Consider the following 25,628-nt stretch of genomic DNA (forward strand, 5'->3'; position numbering starts at 1 on the left):
TAAAAATAAAACGCTTTTATAAGACCACATTTGAGTTTATTAATTCAAATAGCTAAACACGACTAAAATAAAACTCAATCTTTATTTTAAACCGCTTGAATTTTTAGTACTTTTTGCCAAACGGTTTCGACAAGCATTTTGTCATCTTCGGGGTGGATATTTACATCCCTGAAGATAGAAAGGCGCTTTTCGAAACCTGTTGGGAAAAGTTCGTAAAATAAACTTGTTTAAAATAAAGTTTGAGATTCAATTAAAAAAGTTTATAAAATGTAACACAAAATATCGGTAAAAAAAAACAATCAAGAAATTATACACGACTAGTTTTGAGAAGAACATATCGTAGGTATACTGGCAAAAAACTCTAAAATCCCCGTTTGAATAATCCCTGTCATTTAAAGCTTTTAGCCTGAATAAAAAAACCCGCTTTTAAACTTAAAGTTGAATTTACTTTTAAAACCACACATAAGACATTTTAAACTACTTTGTGTTTTTTGTCAGTTTATACAAAGTTGAAAACTTTATAACATGCATCATTAAGCCAAAATTGCATACTTTCGAGTTAAGGATTTTTGCCAGTACACCCATAATATATTATATATTCTCATCAACGGATAAAAATATAATTACTTTATTTTGTAACACATTTTAACTATCACTAGTTGAAAAGAACATCTATAGTTCTTAAAAACAAGTCGTTTTATACAAGCGTTTTATTTTAAAATTTGAAAAAATATTAATTTGAAATGGTATCATCACTTTTTGATGAAAACATGTATACTTCTCAAAATAAGTGGTGTTTACACTAATAATCTCAAAACTGGTATTAAACAAGCGTTTTATTTTTACATTAAAAAAAAATATTCATATGAAATGGTATAATCACCTATTGATGAAAACGTGTATAGTTCTCAAAACTAGTCGTGTTTTCATTGATAAACTCAAAAGTGGTCTTATACAAGCGTTTTATTTTTACATTACAAAAAATATTAATATGAAATGGTATCATCACTTGTTGATGAAAACGTGTATAGTTCTCAAAATTAGTGTTTATATTAATAAACCCAAGAGTGGTCTTAAACAAGTGTTTAATTGTAAATTCGAATAAAATTATTAAAGTAAAAATTTACAATTATCGAAAGTTGGAGATTAAAAGAGAGATGTAATAAAGAGGAAAGCACTCATCCAAAGGTACATTTTGCTCCGCTGACCTGGTTTACCTTGTCCGTGTCCAGGCCCTTGGTCATGGCCCACGTGGACACCACGTAGTCCATGACGCGCTCGCTGAGCGCCTTGGGCACCTCGTGCAGCTTCATGAACTCGCGCACGTTGTTTAGCATGTCGTGGTACTTGGCCGTCGCGCTGGTCATCTGCTGGATTATGGTGGTCACGTGGCCGAAGATCGTGGCGTACAGCAGGGCTAGACATTGGGACTCGTCACATTTGGATTATTGCGAAAATGTACGCACATGAGGGGAAACTACTAAGGAGATCTACGAAATCTGATGGAATTCTGGAGTAGTGAATTTTTTGGCAGCTTCTTAACGGAACATTTTACTTGTAAATCAAATAATATTTATTTGTTTTTTACTGTGATTTCTTGGTGGAATTGCGTTAAAAAAAAACAATTTTTTAGATTTTTCCATTTCTGTTTTATTTAATCAGTGACCGGTTTTTGTCAAAAAACCGGTCGCTGATCAGATAAAATAAAACTGGCAAAAGCCATATACAATAGTTGTTGTTGTCATTTACAAATTATATTCAAATAACATCTTACTTGGAAATCAAATAATATTTATTTGTTCTTTACTGTGATTTTTTGGTGGAACTGCATTTTATATGATGAAAAACAATTTTTTAGTTTTTTCCATTTTTATTTTATTTGATCAATGGCCAGTTTTAGTCAAAAAACCATTCACTGGTCAAATAAAATAAAATAAAAATTGAAAAAGGTACACACAATAGTTGTTGTTTTCATATACAAATTATATTGAAATAATTAATTTACTTTAGAACTTTAACTGTAAATGTAACATTTTACTTAGAAATCAAATAAAATTTTAATAATTTGACTTATTTATTAGCATTCTACTGTACTGATACTTATTTGCACGTGTATATAAAAAATTCAAATTAAATTTCCACTCCAACATGTTATATGCGTAATTTCAATTAAAAAAAATTTAAAAATTTCTCTAAACGTAATATTCTAACTATTTATTATTACATATTTTTTTGTTGACATTTCTTGGTGAAACTACTTTTATAAAATAGAAAACCACTATTTAGCTTTTTTCACTTTTATTTCATTTGACAAATAACTCTTTTTCTCTTTTCAAATTTTGACGATTGAAGAAATTGCAATGCTAATCTTACAGTTTTTACATAACATAAATTAAATTCTTTAACGAACAATTAAGGTTTATCAGCTACCAAAAAATTCAAAACTACAAGACCTCATCGTAAAAAATGCATAGGGAAAACACCAAATACAAATCATAGGCAAACAAGTAAACATTTTTAAACAATCACCATACTCTTGTTCTGAATAATGAAGAAACTAAAAAACTGAAAATATTACTGAAAACTATTTAGATACGAGAAATATATTTTCATCTCTAAATAGTCTTCATTCTTATCGAGATCTTATTTAAGTATAGATTATTAATTGTAATTACAAAATACATAGATGAATAAAAATATAGAAGTCTGGGCATTTACAGGGCTTACGACATATAATTAGCTGGTTTAAATAATTTGTGTTCACAAACATTATTCACCCTTATTAGACAACCACATTTTTAAATTCCTCTATGTTTCAATTACAAATATCCTTGTGTCAGTTATTTTAGAGTTATTTCAATTCAAAACTAAGGTAAGGTGCATTGTTAACAAAACCGGCATCAAAGCCCAAGACAGGCAAAGAATATAGACTGTGACAGATCTCACACGTTGCGTGATAAGTCCTTGACTCCGAAACCCAGAGGAACGATTACAGGTGAGGCAATCAAAACCATAGTGAATAAAAAAACCACGGGAAAAAATGCAAATGTAGATGTGAGAAAGATGGGAAGAGGGTATTGAAATGAAATGACAAACCATATAAGCGAATCACTCAGAAAACTCAAACAAAATTAAAGACCGTGAATTGAACACATTACATCAGTGTTTTTCAACCTTTTAGTATTATTTTTAACCACTTTTTCCACTCCAGTTTCTATAGTGTCTCCCTTCCAATCCTTTTATCGGGATCCCACTAATACACCCTATTCAATTTTATATCTCAACTATCACCTAACCGAATGTGTTACAATTTTATTAAATCGTATTTTCAATAAAAAGTTATTTGCCACTTAAAAACACAGTTATTCAATATATATACGCCTAACTTGATCGATAGTTTTCGAACAGTGGCTGTATTTAAATAACAACAAAAAATTATTTAAAAACTATAGTATTTCAATAAAAAAAAATAATGTCTCAATTGTTCCCATCCCATAAAAGTATGTCAAATACTTGAAAGTGGTCGGGTCAAGAGTCGGAATAATCTGCGGATATGCATAAGGAGATGTTAGAATGTGGGAGAGGCAAAGACAGTGTCGGCGTGGGGTTAGTTAATGAGTTAGTAACATAAAATATTTATTTTGCTTGGAGGGCAAAAATGATTTCCAAAAACCAAAATGTAAACTGCTTAACGACTTTTATAAGCGACAATCGTGATTGTTGACTTTAATTGCATCCTTTTCCAAATTTAACCCTTAGGTTGTCAGTATAAAATAGACCATATATTTTATTATTATTGTGGTATTTGTTTTTTATGTTTCTTCATTTAGATTTTTTTATTAACTCTGTCCATGAAGTAGTCATTTAAATAATAATAAAAAAAAAACAAGAACAAAATGTCAAATGCTTCGATTAATATATATATTTTTAAAGATTCGGATTTTTTAAATTGATTTATGATTTTTTTTAAATTAATGTACACTTTGTTTTCTGGCACCCTGTTGTAAAGGTTGAAAATCACTGCTAAGGGAAGAAAGAGATAGAACTCAACAAGAAAAAAAACAATAAAACCATCAAAACCAAAAGGACCGACACACCTGCAACGTTTTTACAAATAACAGAAGCACCGATCCCCACCTGCTATGATCATCATGCAGATGGTGAAGATCTTCTCATTATCCGTCTCCGCGGCCACGTTTCCGAAGCCAACAGACGTCATACAAGTCATGGTGAAGTAGAGCGCTGTCACATACATAGTCTTCCTGGTAGGGCCGTTGATAAGCTCTAGACCGTTGGATTCGTTGGACCAGATGTAGTTGTAAGGACTCTGCGTGATGTTGGCCAGCTTCCAGAGCCAGCTGTACTGGACCCCGTTGTCGGCGTCGTTTCGACCTATGGAGTACCAGATGCAGGCCAGCCAGTGAGCTACCAGCATGTAGAAGCAGAGGAGGAGGATGAGCATGGCTGCACCGTACTCCAAGTAGCGGTCCAGCTTCCTGACGACTCTCCCAAGCCGGAGAAGACGCACCACTTTGAGCGCACTGAAGAGACTGCCGATCCCCTGAAATGTACATAAAAAACGGTGTAAATTTACTCAAATACGTATTTAAAAATTTTAATTTCTTATAAGTCGGGCAGACTACCAAAGAGATGAATCGGTTGAAATGAATCGCAATGGGAATATTTTTAATAGGGGATTCGAAGTTAAATTTAGTTGGTTATTTATTATGAGTAAGTCTTTATTCTTGTTTATTCGTAAGTCTTGCTTTACTAGTTTCTAATTTTTCTAGATTATCTAAACAAAGACCAGTTTTATTTACATAATATTACACGGTATTATAAAAAAACTAGTATTTTTTGTAACCCTTATCTGCACCCAATGGTGCATAGGGCACTGCATCAAATTGACGCAGTGTTATCTTGATCATTACTTATATGAAGGCAAGGTGAACCATTTCAGGGTAATATTAAATAAATATTACAGTGTAAAATCACTAATATTTCACCCCCCCCTGGGAATCGAACCCGGGACCTCCAGCACGGTAGCTGAACACGCTGACCTTTACATCACGGAGGCGGACACAAATAAAGTATTAAATAAACATTTTTAACAGCATAAAAAATAAATATTTTAAAAGGCGAACTTACTTCTTCGTCGTGGTCAAACGCGTTGAAGACATCATATGGTAGGCAGGACAGCAGATCGATGACAAACCAAGACTTCAAGTAATTCATTCTTATGACCTTAGGGTCGCTGACCACTTCACCTCCCGGCCCAACAAAAGTCGTGTGAAAGTTTAAAACAATGTCAATGAAGAATATGACGTCAACAATGGAATCTACTACGAGCAAGGACACGTCTTCACTCGTCTTGTTCTTAAAGGCAACATTGTACGGTACCATAATGGCGGTGTAGAAAGTTAAACATAATATTATCCAATCCCAGATAGCTTTGAAAGCGCAATAGTGTAACAATATGTGAGGGGGTGTTTTAGGAGCTTCTTGCCGATATTGGGGCATAACATCGGAATTGAGGCTCATAACCTTTATATAAAGGTATTTTGAAATCATCAATGGGAGGTAAGAAATGAAAAAATAAATAAAAATAATCCGGGGATATTTTTTTAACGATTTTAACGATCCACGCAGCATGAAAAGCAGATAAATTTTTATTAATTATCCGATATTATATGAAAACTAGTATTATTTAAACATTTTAAATAGCAAACAAAAAAAAACATAATATATTAAAATACTTTTGTTTTAAATTTAAAATACATTGCTAGTTTTGAGAGGGCAGTCTTTTTATAGACATGTGTTTTCAATTTTAAATTTCAGTTTTGCTTAATAACTTTTTCTACCACAAAGTAAAACATAAATTGAAAATGGATAGATTTTATCACAAAATGACTGCCGAATCAATTAATGAAAAATGGGTTTTAATATCTTAAATCACATGTCGATGGGATGATTTCCCAAAACAAACAGTTTTTATTTCAAACAAAATATTATAAGATTTAAAAGGTGAAGAATTATAAAAGGTTACAAAATATTAACAGACAAAATTGGTCTCATAAAAAAATTAAGCCAAAGAGTTTTAAGTCTACCAAAAACCATTTCAAATTTTTAATTGTTTTTCCAAGGCTGAGTTTCCACGATTATGCCATTTTCATTTTCATTAGTAGATTAATTTTTGGGTTAATTTCTTCTTCTTTTAACCAAATTAATGTAACAGTTCTTTTGTATTACATTCAGAGACTCTTCTAATTAAAATTTGTTGTAATTTTAATAAACTATTGTGTGGAACCCGGCCTAACTCAGCAACGTTGGGTGGAATACATTATGAGAGGTACGCCCGTCAAAATAAATGCAAGAGTAGAAAGGCTATATCAACAATACTGACATGATTGAAGCTGACGTGTGCTAGGTGGGTCTGCTTGGCCGGGTCCTTTAAGTTGGGCAGGTGGGAGGAGAATTGGGAGACCAGCACAGATCTACTCCGCGTGACAGATCTAGCCAGTTTGGCGAATTTCGAGAGACCTAGAAATAAATTCAAAAATATTTGCATTTCTTTGTACGTATGTGTGTATGTATACGTATGTATATGTATGTATGTATATTTATAAATATATTTTTTAACTTCTTACCTAGGAAAAAAAATCCTTTAACCACCCTTATTAATTCCTCTCCTTTCCTTCTCCTTCCTGCTAAATCTATTATTTTATATAATACCCTTTTTTGTTTTTTTTTGTTTAATCTCTGAATGTTTTTTAATAGTTTTATAACATACATGTGGAATTGTTTAATTGGCTTTTTTTAACGTAACTATTTTTTGTTAATGTAATGTAATGTTTATTATTGTTAATGTAACTACAACATTTTGAGTGTGTCCAAATAAATAATAAAGCTTCTTTACATCTCACCAATAGATGTCTCTAGTGAAGTTCTAGTGATTCAAGAACAAGGTTTCTAAATTGGTTCATATATACAGAACTTCCAAGAATTTGAGTAGTGTGGTTGTCAATAATGGGTAGAATTGGTGAATGTTACACGTGCGTAAAGTGATCACTTAAACCAGCCTATGACGGTCGTCAGCCCAGTAAATGCACAGACTTCCATATTCTTCTTCATCTTTGATGAGATGTCAAAAATAATATGTTAATGTAACTATTGTTTATTATATCATTTTTTATATGTAAGCTGTACAATTCCCGAATCAATAAAATAAAATAAATAAAAAATAACCATTACACTACGGAGACAGACAATATACTTAATGTAACTTGTGTTTGGCTACAGTAATATTATATAACTATGGAAATGGGAATACTCTTGAAGAATCTCGAAAATCTTGGAATTATTTATACATCATATGAACGAGTTCGTATGTTTAGACACCGGTTAGTAGAGCAAACACGCCGGCTTGTGGATAAAAGCTCTTATTGGTAGGTCAAATATAGGAAAATGTAACTACGTTTTTATTACGTGAACGAATGTGAGTAGACCAAACTGAAAAGGATATTAAATAATTAACATAACGTTAAATCACATACGATTTTTTTTTCGACATCTCATCAAAGATGAAGAAGAATATGGAAGTCTGGGCATTTACGGGGCTGACGACCGTCATAGGCTGGTTTAAGTGATCACTTTACACACGTGTAACATTCACCAATTCTACCCATTATTGACAACCACACTACTCAAATTCCTGGAAGTTCTATTTGTATAAACCAATTCAGAAACATTGCTATTGAATCACTAGAACTTCACTAGATACATCAATTGGTGAGATGAAAAGAGCTCTTTATTGAGCAGAAACTCTTTTATTAGTATGTGGGGTCCGAATCTTGGGTTATAATCACATCCATGAGAAATGACAGAAAATATCATTTTATTTTTATTATTATACCCTATAATTTGACTAGTTGATTTATTTACAACATTTTTAAGTGTGTCAAAATACTTGTTCACTCCTATAATTGGAAATAATCAAGATAAGACTTCACTAGAGACATCTATTGGTGAGATGTCTCTAGTGAAGTTCTAGTGATCGAAGAACAAGGTTTCTAAATTGGTTCATATATACAGAACTTCCAGAAGCGATATATGAGATGTTCAAAATTTGAAAAAAAAAATTATCGAAAAAACCTTTGTGACGTAAATCTTTCGGCGAGATAAAACGATTCGGATTTTACAAAGTCGCGTAAATTCACGATCAATTTATATTCTCGTTTCTATCAAAAGTCACCCAATCGTTAAACGCAAAAGCTACCAAAAAATATCAAAGCCTCCCCTCCACACTTTCGGGGAATAATTTGAATGATCCTTCTCGTACTTTACTTTTTGTGTCCGTTTTCTAGGGACTTATCTCCTCAGAGAACGTTAAGAAGTGAGGCAAGAAGAGATTTTATACCCATGCTGTACCCGTCTCCTTCAGGCGCCGCGAATAAAATAAGGGATACGCAAACGAAGAAGATGCGTAGTTTTTTTCACAAGTATAGGGTGTACCTGATGTCGTATTCAATAAAACAGACTTATTTTTTGACATCTCAATATAGATAAAGAAGAATATGAATGTCTGGGTTAATCTGTCATATACAACATTTTGAGTGTGTCCAAATACTTGTTCACAAAATCTGGATTATCTCAAATAGCAGGAGTTATTTTCACATCATTTTTTGACATCTCATCAAAGATTAATAAGAATGTGGAAGTCTGGGCATTTACCTGGATTAAGTGATCACTTTACACACGTATAACATTCATTAATTCTACCCATTATTGACAACCACACTACTCAAATTCTTGGAAGTTCTATATATATGAACCAATTTAGAAACCTTGTTTTTGAATCACTAGAACTTCACTAGAGACATCTATTGGTAAGATGTAAAGTGATCACTTAAACCAGCCTATGACGGTCGTCAGCCTCGTAAATGCCTAGACTTTCATATGTATTCTTATTCATCTTTGATGAGATGTCAAAAAATAATATAATCTGTTGTAGGTTGATTAAGTGATCACTTTACACACGCGTAACACTCACCATAGACCTAATATGGTCGCAGTGACATAAGGGATGCAAGATCCATTGACCTCACAAAAAAATACTCACCATGCTAACCATGACTGACAAACACATACTCAAATTTTTTAAACTCCTACATATATCATAAATTCACTAATCATATGGTTCACGGGAAGCATCTATAGTTGGTTTGAGATTTTTTTTTATACAAAAGCAGACTCTTTTATTTATATGTATGCAAGATTTTACCCAGATGATTTTACACACTGGAAGAGGCCTAAAAACATGATTTTCAATTTTGTATTCGAATGCAAAAAAAGGAAAAAATCGAAGTCCAAAAAAAAGTTTAAAAAAAAACTTTTACAAATAAATCGGTGTTAAATAGTTAAGGAGATTAAAGATTTTGAGCAAACGATCATTTTCAATTTTATTTATGGAGATATAGACCTGTGGAGGAATTTAACTTACACTTTAAGAAATATTAGGTAAATCCAATATAATCCAGATAAAAAAAATACAAAATTCGATATATATTTTTTTTTTCATGCATTTCTTTGCTTTTTAAACACCGTCATTGAAAAAAGATTAAGAGCATATCTCCAGACAATTTCATAATATCTCTTTTCAACAGAACCCTCATTGCTCTTTATTAGAAGAAACCTTCATGAAACGTATGCGAGCTTCTTTCCTGAATTATATTATATAATATTACAAAAAAAATCCTTTGTGGATCAAATCCATGTGAACAGAAATTTAGATCCACTCAAAATATTCTGAAGTAATCAATAAGTACTCGTAATAACATTTTGAGTGTGTACAAATACTTATTCACATTAGTGAAATCAGAAGTGAACCCAGATTACTGGGTTCACTCCACTTAGAAGTTGTTTTTTTTTTTAAATTGACATGTTTTGAATTGAAAATGTGGTAAATAATAATTTCATTGAAAAGAGTAACTAACTAAAGCCACACTAATATTTTTTGCAAGCAATCTTCGCCACTTCCACATACATGCATCTTTTCATACATACCCCAATTATTCCGACTCCTGATCTGACCACGCCTAAGAATTTGAAATATTTAACCATGCCTAGGCTTTCTTGGTCTTTCTCTGTATCTATTTTTTACTGCATTTGCCTCAAAAATTAATTACAAAGGTGTAGTGCACGTTGTCTCATCACGTTCATCTTTTTTAAAATGTTTTTGTTCTTATATTTTTAATTGTATTATTTTACTTATAATACCATATTTTGGAAACAAAATATGGCTGACTACGTATTCTACCAACCACTTAATCAAGCCAGAATAAAAAAATATTTTTAAGAAATTTAAGTTTTGTAGTAATATTTATTTGTGAAACTGCATTTTATATTATAAAACGATAGCTTTTGTATTTAGTTATTTCCAATGAATTGCTACAATAAACTAAATTTTTCCTTCGAACTCTATTATTCTGGGGCATGTTTGTATGGAAATGGTATGGTATGTAAATCAAAAGAAGGGGAAGAGGCCTATATCCAGCAGTGGAGGTCAGAGGGCTCGTAAAGAAGAAGAAGAGGTTTGTATGACTAGTAAACCCTCGTTATGGTATATCAAAGACAGGCCAATTACCGCCAACGGCTAGTTATTCTACTGTTTCTAACCGGTCGCAAAATATAATATCATTTCCCTAATAAAAGGGTAGACATTTCAGAGACGTTTGAAACAATCGTTTATCTTGGAAAACCTTCCAATTCACGTTGTTATCCGAAAGAATAATATTATTTTCCCTTGCGATACGTCTTGTTAAATTTGAATAAACTGTGAAATATGGACAGAATGATGCATTATTCAGCCGACAGAACTGTTGTGAGAAAACGCCACCAATATCAATTTAGTATTCGAAGTGTATATTTGATATTCTTACATTCTGCTGAAAAACGAATTCAACGTAAAAAATATATTTTCACACTGTCTCTACGTTGCGCACCGTGTAAGTATTATGTTATATACAAACTTTTTTTTGGACTTTAACAGCATTTTCAACTTTGTGGTATGGTAATATGACATTCTCCTTATCATTCATCGATCACTGTGTGTAATACTACATTTTTTCTTACTTTTTATTATAAAATATATAAAACCCTTATCCGCACCCAAATGGTGCATAGGGCACTGTGTCATATAAACGCAGTGTTATCTTGATCGTTTATACATGAAGGAAAGGTGATCAGCCCTCCGCTTCAGGTACCAGTCCATGGTAATTTTGAATAAATATTACAGTGAAAAAATCACTAATATTTATTTTACCCCCCTTGGGAATCGAACCCGGGACCTCCAGAACGGTAGCCGAGCGTGCTGACCATTACACTCGGAGGCGGACAAAGTGAAAGTGAGGACTTTTTAAGTGAAGTGGTATTACACAAAGAGAATGCTGAATGATAATGAGAGTGTTTTATGTAAACTATTGTATGTAAATGCTTTTCAACTTAAGAATCTATTTAAGATACAAATTGTCAAAATTGTAACATGGAACTTCACTGTTAGTGAAGAGTCCATAGTTGACCTGAGGAGGGAATAATTATGGTATTCCGAAAACGGGAGTCAGGAATAGATTTTTTTAATGATATCACACAAATCAGACGACAAATGATAAGGAGATTGTAACTTATTTTGAGCCGGGACTTCCTTTGAGTTCGTCAAAACTAAAAAAAATCACAAAACAAGTGTTTCGCTTAACGAGTGAGATTTGGAACAAATTTGGCTCGTTATGAGAGGTTTCACTGTAATTCGAAAATTTTCAACTTACCTCCTTTGGTGTCATCTGTCTCTATCGGCTGCTTGAGAGCGGTGATATCTCTGAACGTGAGAAGGAACAGGACAACAAGATCTCTCTCGTTCTTTATCGGCGCGATCTGCAGCAGGAGCCATAGTGGTGTCTCTGTTGCACCACAAAAGATAAAATTAGAGCAAAAATGTATCGAATTATTTTAACAAAATTAAGGTTAAAAAAATCTCCCGAAAATATATGAAAAGTTAATAACATTTTTTGAATATTACTACTTTATGCAACACGGAAATATAATTCTTTCTATATAAATAAAATTGAAAATGTTCATTTGTTCAAAATCTCAAATCAACTAAAATTATGTTCAGATTTCTTTGAAATTCTGACACAACGTTATTTTTTAATAAATACGTGTATAAAGTGTTTTATCTGTCACAGGTACAAACATATTTTTCAGAATAAAAAAGATTTGTAATAGCAATGACAGCGCCATCTGTTGAATGTAAGAGAAACGTTATTTATGCTCAACATTGTTTATGGCTTACAGCATTTTTCTTGACAGCTACTATAACTAAGCATTTTCAATTTTTTCGTTCTTAGATTTTTTTTGTATTTTCATTGCTTCACAAGCAACTTAACCTGTGAAAAAAATCATATGAGGTATGTGAGCTTTCTGTTTTTTTTTTATTTAACTAGACAGAGCCAAAGAAGCGTATTACCAGATACAGTAAGTTAAAGATAAATTTTCGGGAGATTTTCTATACTTTTTTCAATTTGATAATAAGAAATGGGCAATAGTATTTTTTTATTGAAAAAAGACATAAAAACCTTTTCTATTTCTAAAAGTATAAATTAAATACCTATTTTTTTTAATACTTCAAATATTTGCAAATATTCGATTTGCAAAACGCACATAAGTCATTTATATTGTGTGTTAATTTAGATTCATTAAATGATTGGATGAATTTGAGTTTAAATTACTCACATAATTAAATTGGTTTCATATCTCACCTTTTATCCCAAATTCAAATTAGGTCGTTATTCCCAAATCACCTTGTTTAATTGAATATTGCCATGTCGGTTAGATGAAATATCTAATAAATGGTCGAATAAGAGAGGTAACAAAGCGAATTAATATCATTTTATAAGTGAGAATTAATTTATTAATAATTTGTTAATTAGCCTCTCTAAAATCTGTTAATTAAAGGTGTATGTTCAATTAATTAAAAACAGTTAAACTGATCATATATTATGATCATTATGATTTCGTTATGTATAAAAACACACTTGTATTGTGTTTATTATATGAAGGCAAGATAATCTATGAAATAAATATTAGATAGAAAAGACACTTATATTTATTTTAACACCCCTGGGAATCAAGCAAGAGACTTTCAGTATGATAGCCAAATGTTAACCACTAAGCTATGAAGACGGCTTACACTAACGAATAAAATCTAATTAATTTTCAGACCTTGAACTTTTTAATAACGAATGCCAAATCAAAAACTGTAACGATTTTGAAATGTAAGAATATTATTTTTTATTTTTATTTTTAAAACCCTTACCACACCCCAATGGCGCATAGGGCACTGCTTCATATAAACGCAGTGTTATCTCGATCGTTTACACATGAAGGAAAGGTGATCAGCCCTCCACTTCAGGTACCAGTCCAGGGTAATATTGACTAAATATTACAGTGAAAAAATCACTTATATTTATTAAACCCCCCTGGGAATCGAACCCGGGACCTCCAGAACGGTAGCCGAGCATGCTGACCATTACACTACGGAGGCGGACTCAACTATATTCGCCTCATAAATTTATTCTACTATTCTTTCTTCACAGATTCCTTCCACATGCCCAAACCATCTCAACACACCTTTCTTTATTTGATCGGTATTGGTTATAACAACCTTTGTTCCCTAATTTATCATTCAAACACTTATCGTATATTTTCTATTAATAAGCATAATCGATTAAATTCATTAATCAGTCGATTAGTTCATTATGAGTTTCGGTTAAAATAAATAACAATTATATTATTTATAATTCGTAAAAATACCATTGCCCATTTTTTCATTAATCCTAATTTTTGTTTCAATTTTGTAATTTTAACATAGATATTTACAGTTATATTTATATATCAGATATGTCTATTATATTAAAATTTCTGAAATAAATCATTAAAAATGGTGCATTTATTTATAAATAATGTGCATATAAATTTTATTATTTATAATTTTATGTATGTACATATGTATTATATGTATGTATAGTTCCATGTTTCCAAGAACGTGGAGAAATAAATGATTTGTTTGGTGTTTGAGTTGTGTCAAAATTAATTAATTTTTGAGGTAAATTAGAACAGTTTTTTTGTAATTTTGAGTAGAATATACATAAATTTTAACAACTGAAATATTAAAAATAAATACTATTGTTGAATAAATTGTATATATGGTACATGATTTTGAGTGTTGGAAGTGTATATGTCCAAAAAAATGTCATTAACGAAGAAAAAATACTATATAAATATTTTCATTAATATCCCAACAGAGATCGTAACATTATTGAAATGACTTTATGAAAGGTACGCTAGTTACAGGGTTTACAACCTGATGTTGGCTGGAAAAAGTGATAACTTTTTGTTTATTAATATTCATCGTTTTAGAGGAATATTTTAGATTTCCACGAATTTCAAGCTATCTTCTTAAATTTTATGCTAAAAAAAAAAATTTATGCACTCGATATAATTCAAAACTTTGCTCATAACCTTTAGTAAGTAAAATTTGATATTTTTCGATTAGGATTCAGAGTGTCTCAAATTATATGTATTTTTCAAAATATTAATAATTAATTCATTTTCATAGCTTTAAGATGAAACTGCGTTCTGATTAATTGAACTCAATATTCTCAATAAATATGTACTTCTGTTAAAATTGAAATGACGTAAAAAAATGATACAACTTGGTGAATAAAGCACCACAAGGTATAAGATGGAAATAGTTTTATATTGTACACAAATATTTTTCTAAGGGATATTGTTATTTTTAACATCTCATCAAAGATGAAGAAGAATATGGAAGTCTGGGCATTTACGGCGCTGACGACCGTCATAGGCTGGTTTAAGTGATCACTTTACACACGTGTAACATTCAACAATTCTTTACATCTCACCAATAGATGTCTCTAGTTCAATAGAAGTTCTAGTGATTCAAGAACAAGGTTTCTAAATTGGTTCAAATATATAGAGCTTGCAAGAATTTGAGTAGTGTGGTTGTCAATAATGGGTAGAATTGGTGAATGTTACACATGTGTAAAGTGATCACTTAAACCAGCTTATGACGGTCGTCAGCTCCGTAAATGCCCAGACTTCCATATTCTTCTTCATCTTTGATGAGATGTTAAAAATAATATGAAAATAACTCCTGTAATTGGAGGTAATCCAGATTTTGTGAACAAGTATTTGGACACTCTCAAAATGTTGTAAGGATATTGTTAATTAATGATAATATAGTATTTTTTCTTCCAATTATTAAAATAAATAATTGAATAACATGCATATGTACACGTTCAGCACGTTTTTCAAGTTTTAAATTTAAAGCATTTATGTTGAAATACTTCTGCCAAATGTTCGCGTTTATTATGTTTTTTCAATCAATAATTGCCTTCTTGAGCAAAATAAGCTATTAAAAAACATGCTTTCAAACACCTTGTTTTCAAAACCATTAAAATGTATTATCAACCCCCTGTCTATGAATCTATGGTATATAGTGGGCGTGGTGTTTACATGAAACCTATTTAATAATTTGTTAATTATATGAATGCAAGGTGATGAGTCCTGTACTCGAAAATATCGATTTAGTCAAACTTGTAACTGACATTGCCGCTGTATAGAAAATTTAGTATATAAGAAATAGAAGGTAGGAAAAGGATATTAACAGCAATGCTTCGGGCACTCACGGTTTCATACCTGTACTCATAAAAACTTATTTAACTTAAATAAGTTATTTTTATTATGTACGAGTCCTATGGGGCGTAATGAATAATTATTATGTATTATAGGTCTCAAATTGAATTGAATCATCTATCATATTTATATGGAAGGAGATTCTCAGACTTTTATCTTTATTTCTTCCTTTCATCAAGTTGAGATACCTACCTATAATATTAATGTTTGACCCATGTGAGGAATAATCGAGGAAGAAATAAATACAAATTGTTCATTGTTCATATTTCATTAAAGATAAAATATCAAGCCAGAAATCATATCAACTTGTATCCTAGTACATAAAAAGGATTTAAAAAACACATAAATTGTCTCCGCTACTAATTTGGCCAAAGTTATTTCATTTTCCAGTGTATTTCATGCATGTTAATAACATATATATCAGTATGTATGTAATTTTCGATATAATTTCGTCTATAAGGAGTTTGTAAGTGTGTGAGAGTGCGTTAGTAGGAATAGTGTATGTAAGCTTTATTTCTATTTTAAAACTTTATAAATTATTTTATTTTATTTAAGTTTAAATGAACCAATTTAAATTTTACTTTAATTTTTAATTTTCTATTTTTTAAAGAATTTATTACGTATTGAAAATTTATATTAGGAATCTTTCGAAAAAAAAAACATTATCATTAAAAAATAATTGTTTTTTTTTGTATACCGAGTATAATTTACATTAAACTGTTCTTTTAAGGTCATCAAAATGCTTTACAAAATGAATATGATATGTTAAATTATACCTTCGATACCTTAATAAGGGTAGGTACCAAATATAGACTTTTAAAACATTGGAAGCTTTCTCAACGTAGTGAAAATTCGGCATATATTCAGGAAAATCAAAAAGCTCTCAATACTTCCGTTTTTATATATAGAAGCAAGCGTTTTAATCAACAGTCCGTTTAAAAATATTATATTAATCATCTTCCTATCCCATTTTGTATGTCATTTAAATAAAACCACTTATTTTAGTAAATTTAAACTTTTGGGTATAAAAACAACTACTTTATTATAATTTAATGCTTCTTTAGCACTCTTTTTCCATGGTTAGATTTAATACAAAAAGTTGAGATATTCTAAAAGCTAGTTTTAAAAACATGAATGGATTTCACGTAAACGCTTAAAGTATTCGACACATAAGTTTATAAAATGAGTTACTCTATTATGAAAATGGCAAAATAAAGACACATAAATCTTTTTTGCCAAGTTATATGTGTGGTTTGTGGTCCCGTGGTTAATGTCGCGGACTCTTAAGTGTGAATTTATCGATTCAAACCCACTCTACCACATAGAAATAGTATGTAATTAAAATTTTAAATAATAAAAACACAAATATTTCTCTTTTTAAAAAAATGTTTTTTTACTAATTACAACAACTTACTTTGTGAAAAATATCTTTTTTGTTTTTGAAATTCAAGATGACCTCTAATTTTTTTACTACAAATATGTTATGACATTTGTTTCTAAGCGGTAATCATCATTTTCAAATATTGTATGCGAATTTTAGCCTTAGAAATTAGAAAATTGTGCTTCTGTATGATTTGATTCATACTTTTTATCAGTGGGAACATGTAATATTCAATAGGTAAATACAATAAGAGCCATCTCGTATTTTTTTCCATTGAAATACGCACTCTTCTAGGGAGATTTTAGCCATTTTTAAAACATCTATAGCTAACAATATATTGTTAACTTAAGATTTTTCTATTTTTTTTTCTAATGTATCAGACCTTTAATGATGATACGTATAGACATCTTACTCAAATATTGTGACTGGAATTCTTGAAATTAAACATTTTCATTGAAAAATTTAAATGACGGTAAATTTATAATTACAATTTGACAATTCGCTCACTCTTTTCAAGAACGTCATAAATCAAAAATCGACAATTTTCAGTTGTGGATGTTTTCAGAATGCCCAGAAAATGTACCATATCCCAGCAAAAGAAGCATATTTTAAACTTAATATTTACCCGCTACAGGGCAGAAAGTGTTGTTTTTGCATTTTAAAGAAAAGGTATTGTTTAATATTTTTTTTAAATATTAAATATTTTTCAAATGGAGAAAAAACCTTCAGGTTTTACCTAAAAAGATGTGTTGCACAGCAAAAAGTTCAATAAGTGGCTTGACATTTATTTTTAATACATTGTGTTATATTTTTAAACTTTAAAAACGCTATCCTGAAAAATCAAGTTTTTTGATTTATGACGTTCTTGAAAGGAGTGAGCGAATTACTTAAGGCTCCTTCCTAATGTTCATATTCGCACTAATTAAAAATTGGAAACAGGTCTTACCCTTACTCATACTAAAACGCTTCAACGGCACAACTCTAAAACTTCATACTTTGTTTGATAATATGTTGAATGCATCAAATAACGTGTAACTTTATAGTATAAAAACAAGTCGTATTTACCAAGTTTAATTCGTCTGTTTTCAGGCGGATATGTTTTTCCGTCGGTATTTACATATTCTAAACACGTCTATGCACAACTAGTTATTTGTTTATTGTTTATATTATTCTGGGGTCACATATCTAAACATTGAACAAACATAACGACTAACATCAAACATTGATAGCACACATATAATATCGCTGCTAAAATAATCAAACTTATACATTCATTTGAAGGGATTTGTTTTCATCTTAGAACAGTTTGATTTTTTTAATACAATATATGGTTTAACCATCTTTGATACACTGGCAAGGTAATTTATTATACGTGCAAATAATATATAAATTTAAACATTTTATTAATATGTTTCTTTTTTTATTATTTTAGACAAATCTCTTCATATTAACTGCTCTATCAGCATTTCACATTTAAAGAAAATATATGAACGACAAGAGTTAAAGTAATAATATTATAACTCCATATTTATTTTATTATTTGATTTAATAAGATAATATATATGTGTCCAAATACTATTGTATGTGTATTTGGACAGACTAAAAATATTGTGAATTAAAATATTTATTTTTGATACATAAGTTTTTTCGTGCAAAATGGTATACAATTATTCATTTCGATAACATATTTTTCCTTATTTATAAGCACCTAAATCATATTTATACTACAATACGAGTTATTTTAATAAAAACCTTTGTTAGTTTAATTCACGACATGTATTAATAAATCATTCGTTCGTTTGCCAAGTACAAAAAATATGACATAAGGGTAAAATTACGTTTTTAACTGACATTACGCCCTGTGCTGTTAATGTAAAACTTGACCTAATTCACGGATACTTACTTACGACCCCTGAATTCGGAGAATATTTTATTTACTCCCTAAATCCTTTTAAGGGTTGTTTGAACGGTAAATTTTATTTACGTAGAGGGAAATCCTTACAACCCTCACTGTTGTATGTACATTTTTGTGCATTTGAGTCATACATAATTGACTGTAAACGGGTTTATTTTTTGATACATCATAAACTGCAATTTATTCGAACCAGGATTTTAAGTTTAATAAATTTGGTTGATTAAGGCCCAGCATTCGTTGAGTTGCAATTATTCCAACGGAGACCACCGGAGAGGTCACATGTCTCATTACGGCCGATTTTTTTAAAAAGAATGTTAGATTATATATTATTTCTTAAATATATTGTTTAAACTCCTTACCTTTCAATAACTCTTTTTTTTTTAAAACGGTATTTTATGAAAAAAAATCTCACCTGGATTTAGAAAAAAATAAATTGTGACATAACGACTATTAACACATTTGTTTGCTAAATCATTTCCACCATAATATTTTCCCAATTCATTCACCGTGAAGCGCCCTTGAGGTATTTTTTTACGAAAATGGCGCTATATAAGTTATCCAAATTTATTATTATTATTATTAGACCTTAAAGTGTCGAGTCTAACAACATTTCTACCATACGGATAAATTTTAAAACTTGAAAGATAAAGTTTTTGTTATTGTATGAATGTATATATAATGCATTGTAAATATGTTAACATTTAGGTCGATAAAGTGTGGCTCCGGAGCCGTATGCGGCTTTTTCACATTTTAAGTGCGGCTCCGGCACTTATAAAGGTCAAATATGTAATACACAAAAGGGAATCAGAATTATTTGTTTGAATTTTTTTAAATTTCTGTCGGTTTTATTCTATTGAGCATCTTACCAAAAGAATCGAAAGTATTTTACAACGAGAAATGTTATCTACTTATATGAAAAAATTTGAGTATTTTTTTTTTATAAAATAAAACAACTTTGTTTTTCACCACTTTTTTATTGGTACATTTTTTCCCCAACCAGTTTCGACAAGAATTTTGTCACCATCAGGGTTTAACATGTACACAACACATGTAAACCCTGTTAAACCATGACGATGATAAGGCTCTTGTCGAAACTGGTAGGAGAAAAAATGTACCAATATACAAGTGATTGAAAAAAAAGTTGTTTTATTTTATAAAGTTTTTAAAATGTGCCACAAAGTATCTGCAAAAATCATTCAAGAAATTGAGTAATAGTAATTGAAATACTGTATGTTTTAAGTAGTTCCGAAGATAACGAACCATGAATCCAATACGGTGATCGGAGCTTAATTAATTTTAATAACCATAATTATAACGTAATTCGAAATAACACGAAACCCATGATGTTAAACGTAATTAACCTCTCACAACAAAGTAAATTTTAGATATTTTTGGTAACGGTTAATACGAATATTAGTTTTTGCAAAATTTTCCCAATGTAAAGTTATAATTAACTCGTAGTAACCTTTTATATTGACATTCCAACATAGATAAGAAATAATATCAAAATCTGGGTGTTTATAGGGATAACGATCTATCAAAGGCTGGTTTAAATCATATTTTGTGTATTAAAAGCATTGTTAACTTTGTGGTATGGTAATATGACACTCTCCTTATCATTCATTGTTCACTTTGTGAAGTTGAATTACACAAAGTGAACGATGAATGATAAGGAGAGTGTTGGTTTAAATTACTTTATGAGGATGTAAAATTCACCAAACAGTGACAATTATAGGATAAAATATAAAGAGTCAATTATAGGATAAGTGTTGTTGTCAATTATTGGAAGAATGGTAAATGTTACACGTATATAAATTGATCACTTGAACCAGCGAATGACAGTTCGCAAAGCTTGTAAATACTCATCCTTCAGTAATTTCTAAATCCTTCTTAATTTATTTTGATATGTCAATATAAATAACCCCCAAGTAGACCACATTTGTGAACAAAGATTTGGACACACTTAAAATATTGTAAAGTGCTAATTAATATATTATACGTACCACCTACATGATTATTAACTATATGCAGTTGACGACTTTATGGATTTGTGTAATAATTCCCTAGTTCAAACTGTTTCCGGTTCATTAATATATTATAATCAATAGTATGCGGACTTGGTAAGATGCAAGGGAGCTGGCAGCCGACTGAAGAGCCTGGAGGCAGTTTGTGGACTCTATATGATCTATATAGGGTGTGCAAGTGGGTATAAATAATAGATTAATTGTTTGATAGATAAACATTGCAAAAGAGACCACTTTTTGAGTTTAATAACAGAAACACTATTAGTTTTGAGAACTACGGACGTTCTCATAAATATTTGAATATACAATTTGTAATTTCACCTATTGATTAGGATATCGGTATTTACTTTTTTATAACATCTGTAATACTTTCTAATTTTATTAAATGGTGTCTTATTTAGGAAATATGATGAGACGAATAAGACAAATAAATTAACTTTGTCACAATTATTGATTAATAACAAAATATTGAATTCATTGTATCTATTATATTGTTTTAAGGGATATAAATTATTCATTTATTATTTACTATGCACATTCGCCATCATTTTTAAGATATATAAACTGAATATGTTATAAATCCTTGTACAAAATAGGCAAGGAGAATTATATAAACTTTATAAAATAAAACAACTTTGTTTTAACCACTTTTTATTGGTACACTTTTACCAACCGGTTTCGACAAGAACCTTGTTTTCCTTAAGGTTTATGTACTAATTCTAAAACATTGACAAAAAATATACTAAAAAATAAAATAAATTTATACGTAAACCCTGATAATGACAAGGTTCTTGTCGAAACCGGTTGGAAAAAGTGTACCAAAAAAAAGTGGTTAAAACAAAGTTGTTTTATTTTATAAAGTTTATAAAATGTGCCACAAAATATCTGCAAAAAACATTCAAGAAAGTAATTTTTTTAGGTAAAGTTAAGTTGTTAGTATAAATATTATTTAAAAAGACTTTAAAAAAGAAAAAAATTATCTGGAATTTATCTATCATAAGTAATGTAATCATGTATGACATGGCCGAATAAAACGATTTATATCAAATTTACCTAGATACAATTTGGAATAGCTTTTTAATACTTAGTTTCGTTATTTAATGACTCTATGGGTAATGAAATCAAACATATAAGTATAAAGGAAGACGTGGTCTTAAAATATATTTGATGAGAAAATATATGAAGGCGTTATGCGCATATTTAAAAATAAATCCAATACATTTGAAAGAGATTTTTGATATTAATATGCTGAGATAGAGTTTCCTTAGTTTTGTATAGAAAGTCCATGAATCATGCTGGAATGCAGTTACTTTGCACCGTTTTATGAAATATCGTCGCTGATGCAACGAGAACAACATGTTTTTTGTCTCTCTAATGGCTGGTTTCGTAACAGAACCTGGAACACATCCACGATATGTTTTGCGGAACGACAATTCAGGGAATATCTGGCAGAAAGTCCATTTCGGTTCACGTTTCCACGAAATTCCGCAAAAACTCTTCCCTTGGGACTTATTTAGATGGAATCATGTAACAGTTTGACTTTCCGCGGGAACTCGTCGGGAATTTCGCAAAAACAAGGATACTCTAATAAAAACACCCAATTTTCGATAACAAATTGAAATTACTTTTTATTTTTGTTTAACTGAATAAATGAGAGCTGTTTCATCAGTAGAACTGACAAAGTTTTGAAACGCAAAAATTGTTTATTATGTTCATGTTTTTTAAACAAAAGTGGTAGTATGTATGTGTGATGCTGATTGATAAAAACGTGACGCCATTTTACTTAAAAGATATAAATGACATATTAAAGCTTATCGACAATGTAAAAGCTGTCATTATATTTTATTATAAATCCAGCGACTGTAGACATAAAAAATCGTCATCCTTTGTCACTATTTTAGACTTAAAAAATAAATAGTTTTACTAAAGCCATTTTGTGATGTAGATACATTTTTTAAAATCGCAAATAAATTGAATTTTCCAATAATTTAAGTTATTTCACATTTTTTCATCATAAATATTATGAAAACCAGAACAATTTTTGTTCTTTTTATTTGTTAAATATAATCATTGTGTACTTTCAGGATACGTTAAATACTCCGAGGTTCTAAATAATTTAATTATCCTCTGAAATAGCAAACTAATGAACTATATTTTCAACTCACAGCATAATGTCTCCTATTAATATTTAAAGCGCTGAAAACAGAGACATAAAACTGAGTTATTTCAATACAGCATCCAGAATTATGATATGAAAGCTCAATTTTAGATGAATTCGTATATTATTTTAGCACCAAAACAGCCCCCTGGTCGTGCCATTTGGTAAACTAATAAAATATCCCCTATTTAATGGAAAACACTGGGTGAGACAAAATAACAGGCGGCGGTGAAAACAAACCCATGTTACCAGACGGATGTTACAGAAAAACAAATTGCATAACGGAAATGGGAACTGAACCGGAAGCGATTTGAATATTGTAGATAGTCCTACAAAAACTCTAATACCTGGTATACACGCATTTACAGACGAAAGGTTGACAATCAGGTGTATCTATGATTTCCGGTAGCAAGGAAGTCATTCTTATTATATTTATTTTCATACAAGCGTAATGATGTAAAAAGTAATATTTATTTATTTATTTGACTTTGTTTTTTCCATTTCCGAATAAAAATATTCTTTTATTTTATTCGGAAAATTTACAGAACAGTTACATAAATATATTTATATTAATGAGTAACAAAAAGTAGGTATTTGTAACATTCCAGTTACAAATTTTCACTTATGTAATTTAATATAAATACCTGGATGAGGGACAGAAGGGAGGAAAAGGGGAAAAGGGAAAGATCAAAGCTCAAGTCCAAGACAAATTATGTGAAAATTGAGATACACCACGATATGAATATCAGCTTACAATGCGGTTAGCTTTGAAACTGGTAGACATTATAATTAAATTATAATAAAATGTTTTTGGTGATTTTAAAAATTATATTTTTTAATTTTAAAAATAAATGATTTACGTTTGTCGTATTTCTTTGGACACGTTGCGTATGGCAGGCCAGCAAGGAAAAGCGAGAGACAGGAAGATCTCTCAGATGATGGACTGAAGGTATAGGAATTTAATATTATAATTGGTGTCTCTAAGTAATGAAATGACAACACAACGCAATTGTCAACAGAAATAATAACCAAACTTACAGACATTACTTACTGACAGATATACAATATAGACACCGAGAATTGTAGATAAACCTTATGATAAACCTGATGACACAAAAAAAGAACTTTTCTTGTGATTATTTGAAAAGCTCGTGATTATTTGGTTATCAATTAATAATTACTGAAATTTCTGACAAAAAAAGCTGAAAATGTGATATTTTTATCAAAAATTGTAAAATTAAAGCCTCAAATACCAATCATGGTTTCAAATTTCATTACCTGTATATTATGCTCCCGTATCAATTAATATTCCTCAAACCTCTATAATATTAAATTATTTTAAAACCTACGAAACATTCGCATACAATATGCATGTATATAATAAATAACTTTCATAATTTTTAACTAGCGTGTTAAGTAACTAACCGCCCTAAAAAAATAAAAGTCACAATGAATAATTTATTAATTACGATAAAATGGAAAAATAAAACCCTTATGAAAAGTAAAAATAAGACGAGGCGTCAATACCCCATTTATGGACATTTTAAACAAATTGGTTCAGTTAATATCGATTAACAACTAAACTAGATATCTTAACATGGTTTGAAATATGGACGTTCGGCATTTAGAGGACTTACAACCTGTGATAGACTTAAAAATTGTTAGTTACAACAATATTCCCGAAAAAGTAGCACACAAAGGATGTTTTAAATTGAAGCATTAATTTATTAAAAAATTAAGTAATTTAAAAATCTATACACATATTTATTAAGAGCACAAATATATTTGTTTATCATTCGTTAAAAACAAGAAACAATAACCTTAATTTCAGAAATTCCACTGAGTCTACCGTCATGTATTAGAGAAAGTTGAATAAGTTCAAGTCTTTAAAGATCCAAGAATATATCATGTAATTTCATGGGAAATTAATTTGGATGTAAATCATGATATAATCGTCGTCCACGGAGCCATTCCAACACGATTTTTCCTCAAAAGTTTGACTTCTTTAAATCGTCTTAAATAAAAATTCCAAAGAAAGCTTTTACGTATGCATAAATGTATAAAGGTCTTGGAAAAGCACATTTTAAAATTTTAATAATATTGAGTCGTCCATAGTGTTTAAGGGTTTCTTATCACTAAAATAAAATAATATCATATAAATAATACAATATCGTATAAAAGTATAAAGATGATTCATTTCAAAGTAAAACATTTTAGAATATTTCTTTAAGACTTCTAAATTCGTTTTAAAATATAAATGTATTTTTATTAATATATTTCAAAAACGATAAATAAACATTAGAAAACTATTTTTTTTAAGTTAACTTTGTCTCAATATTTCAAGTCAAATTTGCTCGAGAATGTGGTTATTGTACCTAAAAA

General features: G+C 30.0%; 1 protein-coding gene across 1 annotated transcript in view; it reads right to left on the reverse strand.

Annotated features, from left to right (window-relative positions):
* The window catches only part of eag (potassium voltage-gated channel protein ether a go-go), a 159,615-nt gene that overhangs the window by 10,799 nt on the left and 123,188 nt on the right, over positions 1 to 25,628 (reverse strand). Inside the window, exons 4-8 of the mRNA XM_088268420.1 lie at positions 11,820 to 11,951; positions 6,404 to 6,540; positions 5,149 to 5,544; positions 4,138 to 4,561; positions 1,218 to 1,417 (exon numbers count right to left, since the gene is read on the reverse strand). Coding sequence (XP_088124546.1) covers positions 1,218 to 1,417; positions 4,138 to 4,561; positions 5,149 to 5,544; positions 6,404 to 6,540; positions 11,820 to 11,951 — 1,289 coding nt within the window. The remainder of the gene's footprint in view (positions 1 to 1,217; positions 1,418 to 4,137; positions 4,562 to 5,148; positions 5,545 to 6,403; positions 6,541 to 11,819; positions 11,952 to 25,628) is intronic.

This window comes from Brachycentrus maculatus, unplaced genomic scaffold (assembly GCF_059751285.1).
Source record: "Brachycentrus maculatus isolate JH-2025_06_01 unplaced genomic scaffold, ASM5975128v1 h1tg000323l, whole genome shotgun sequence".
Lineage (NCBI taxonomy): Eukaryota > Metazoa > Arthropoda > Insecta > Trichoptera > Brachycentridae > Brachycentrus > Brachycentrus maculatus.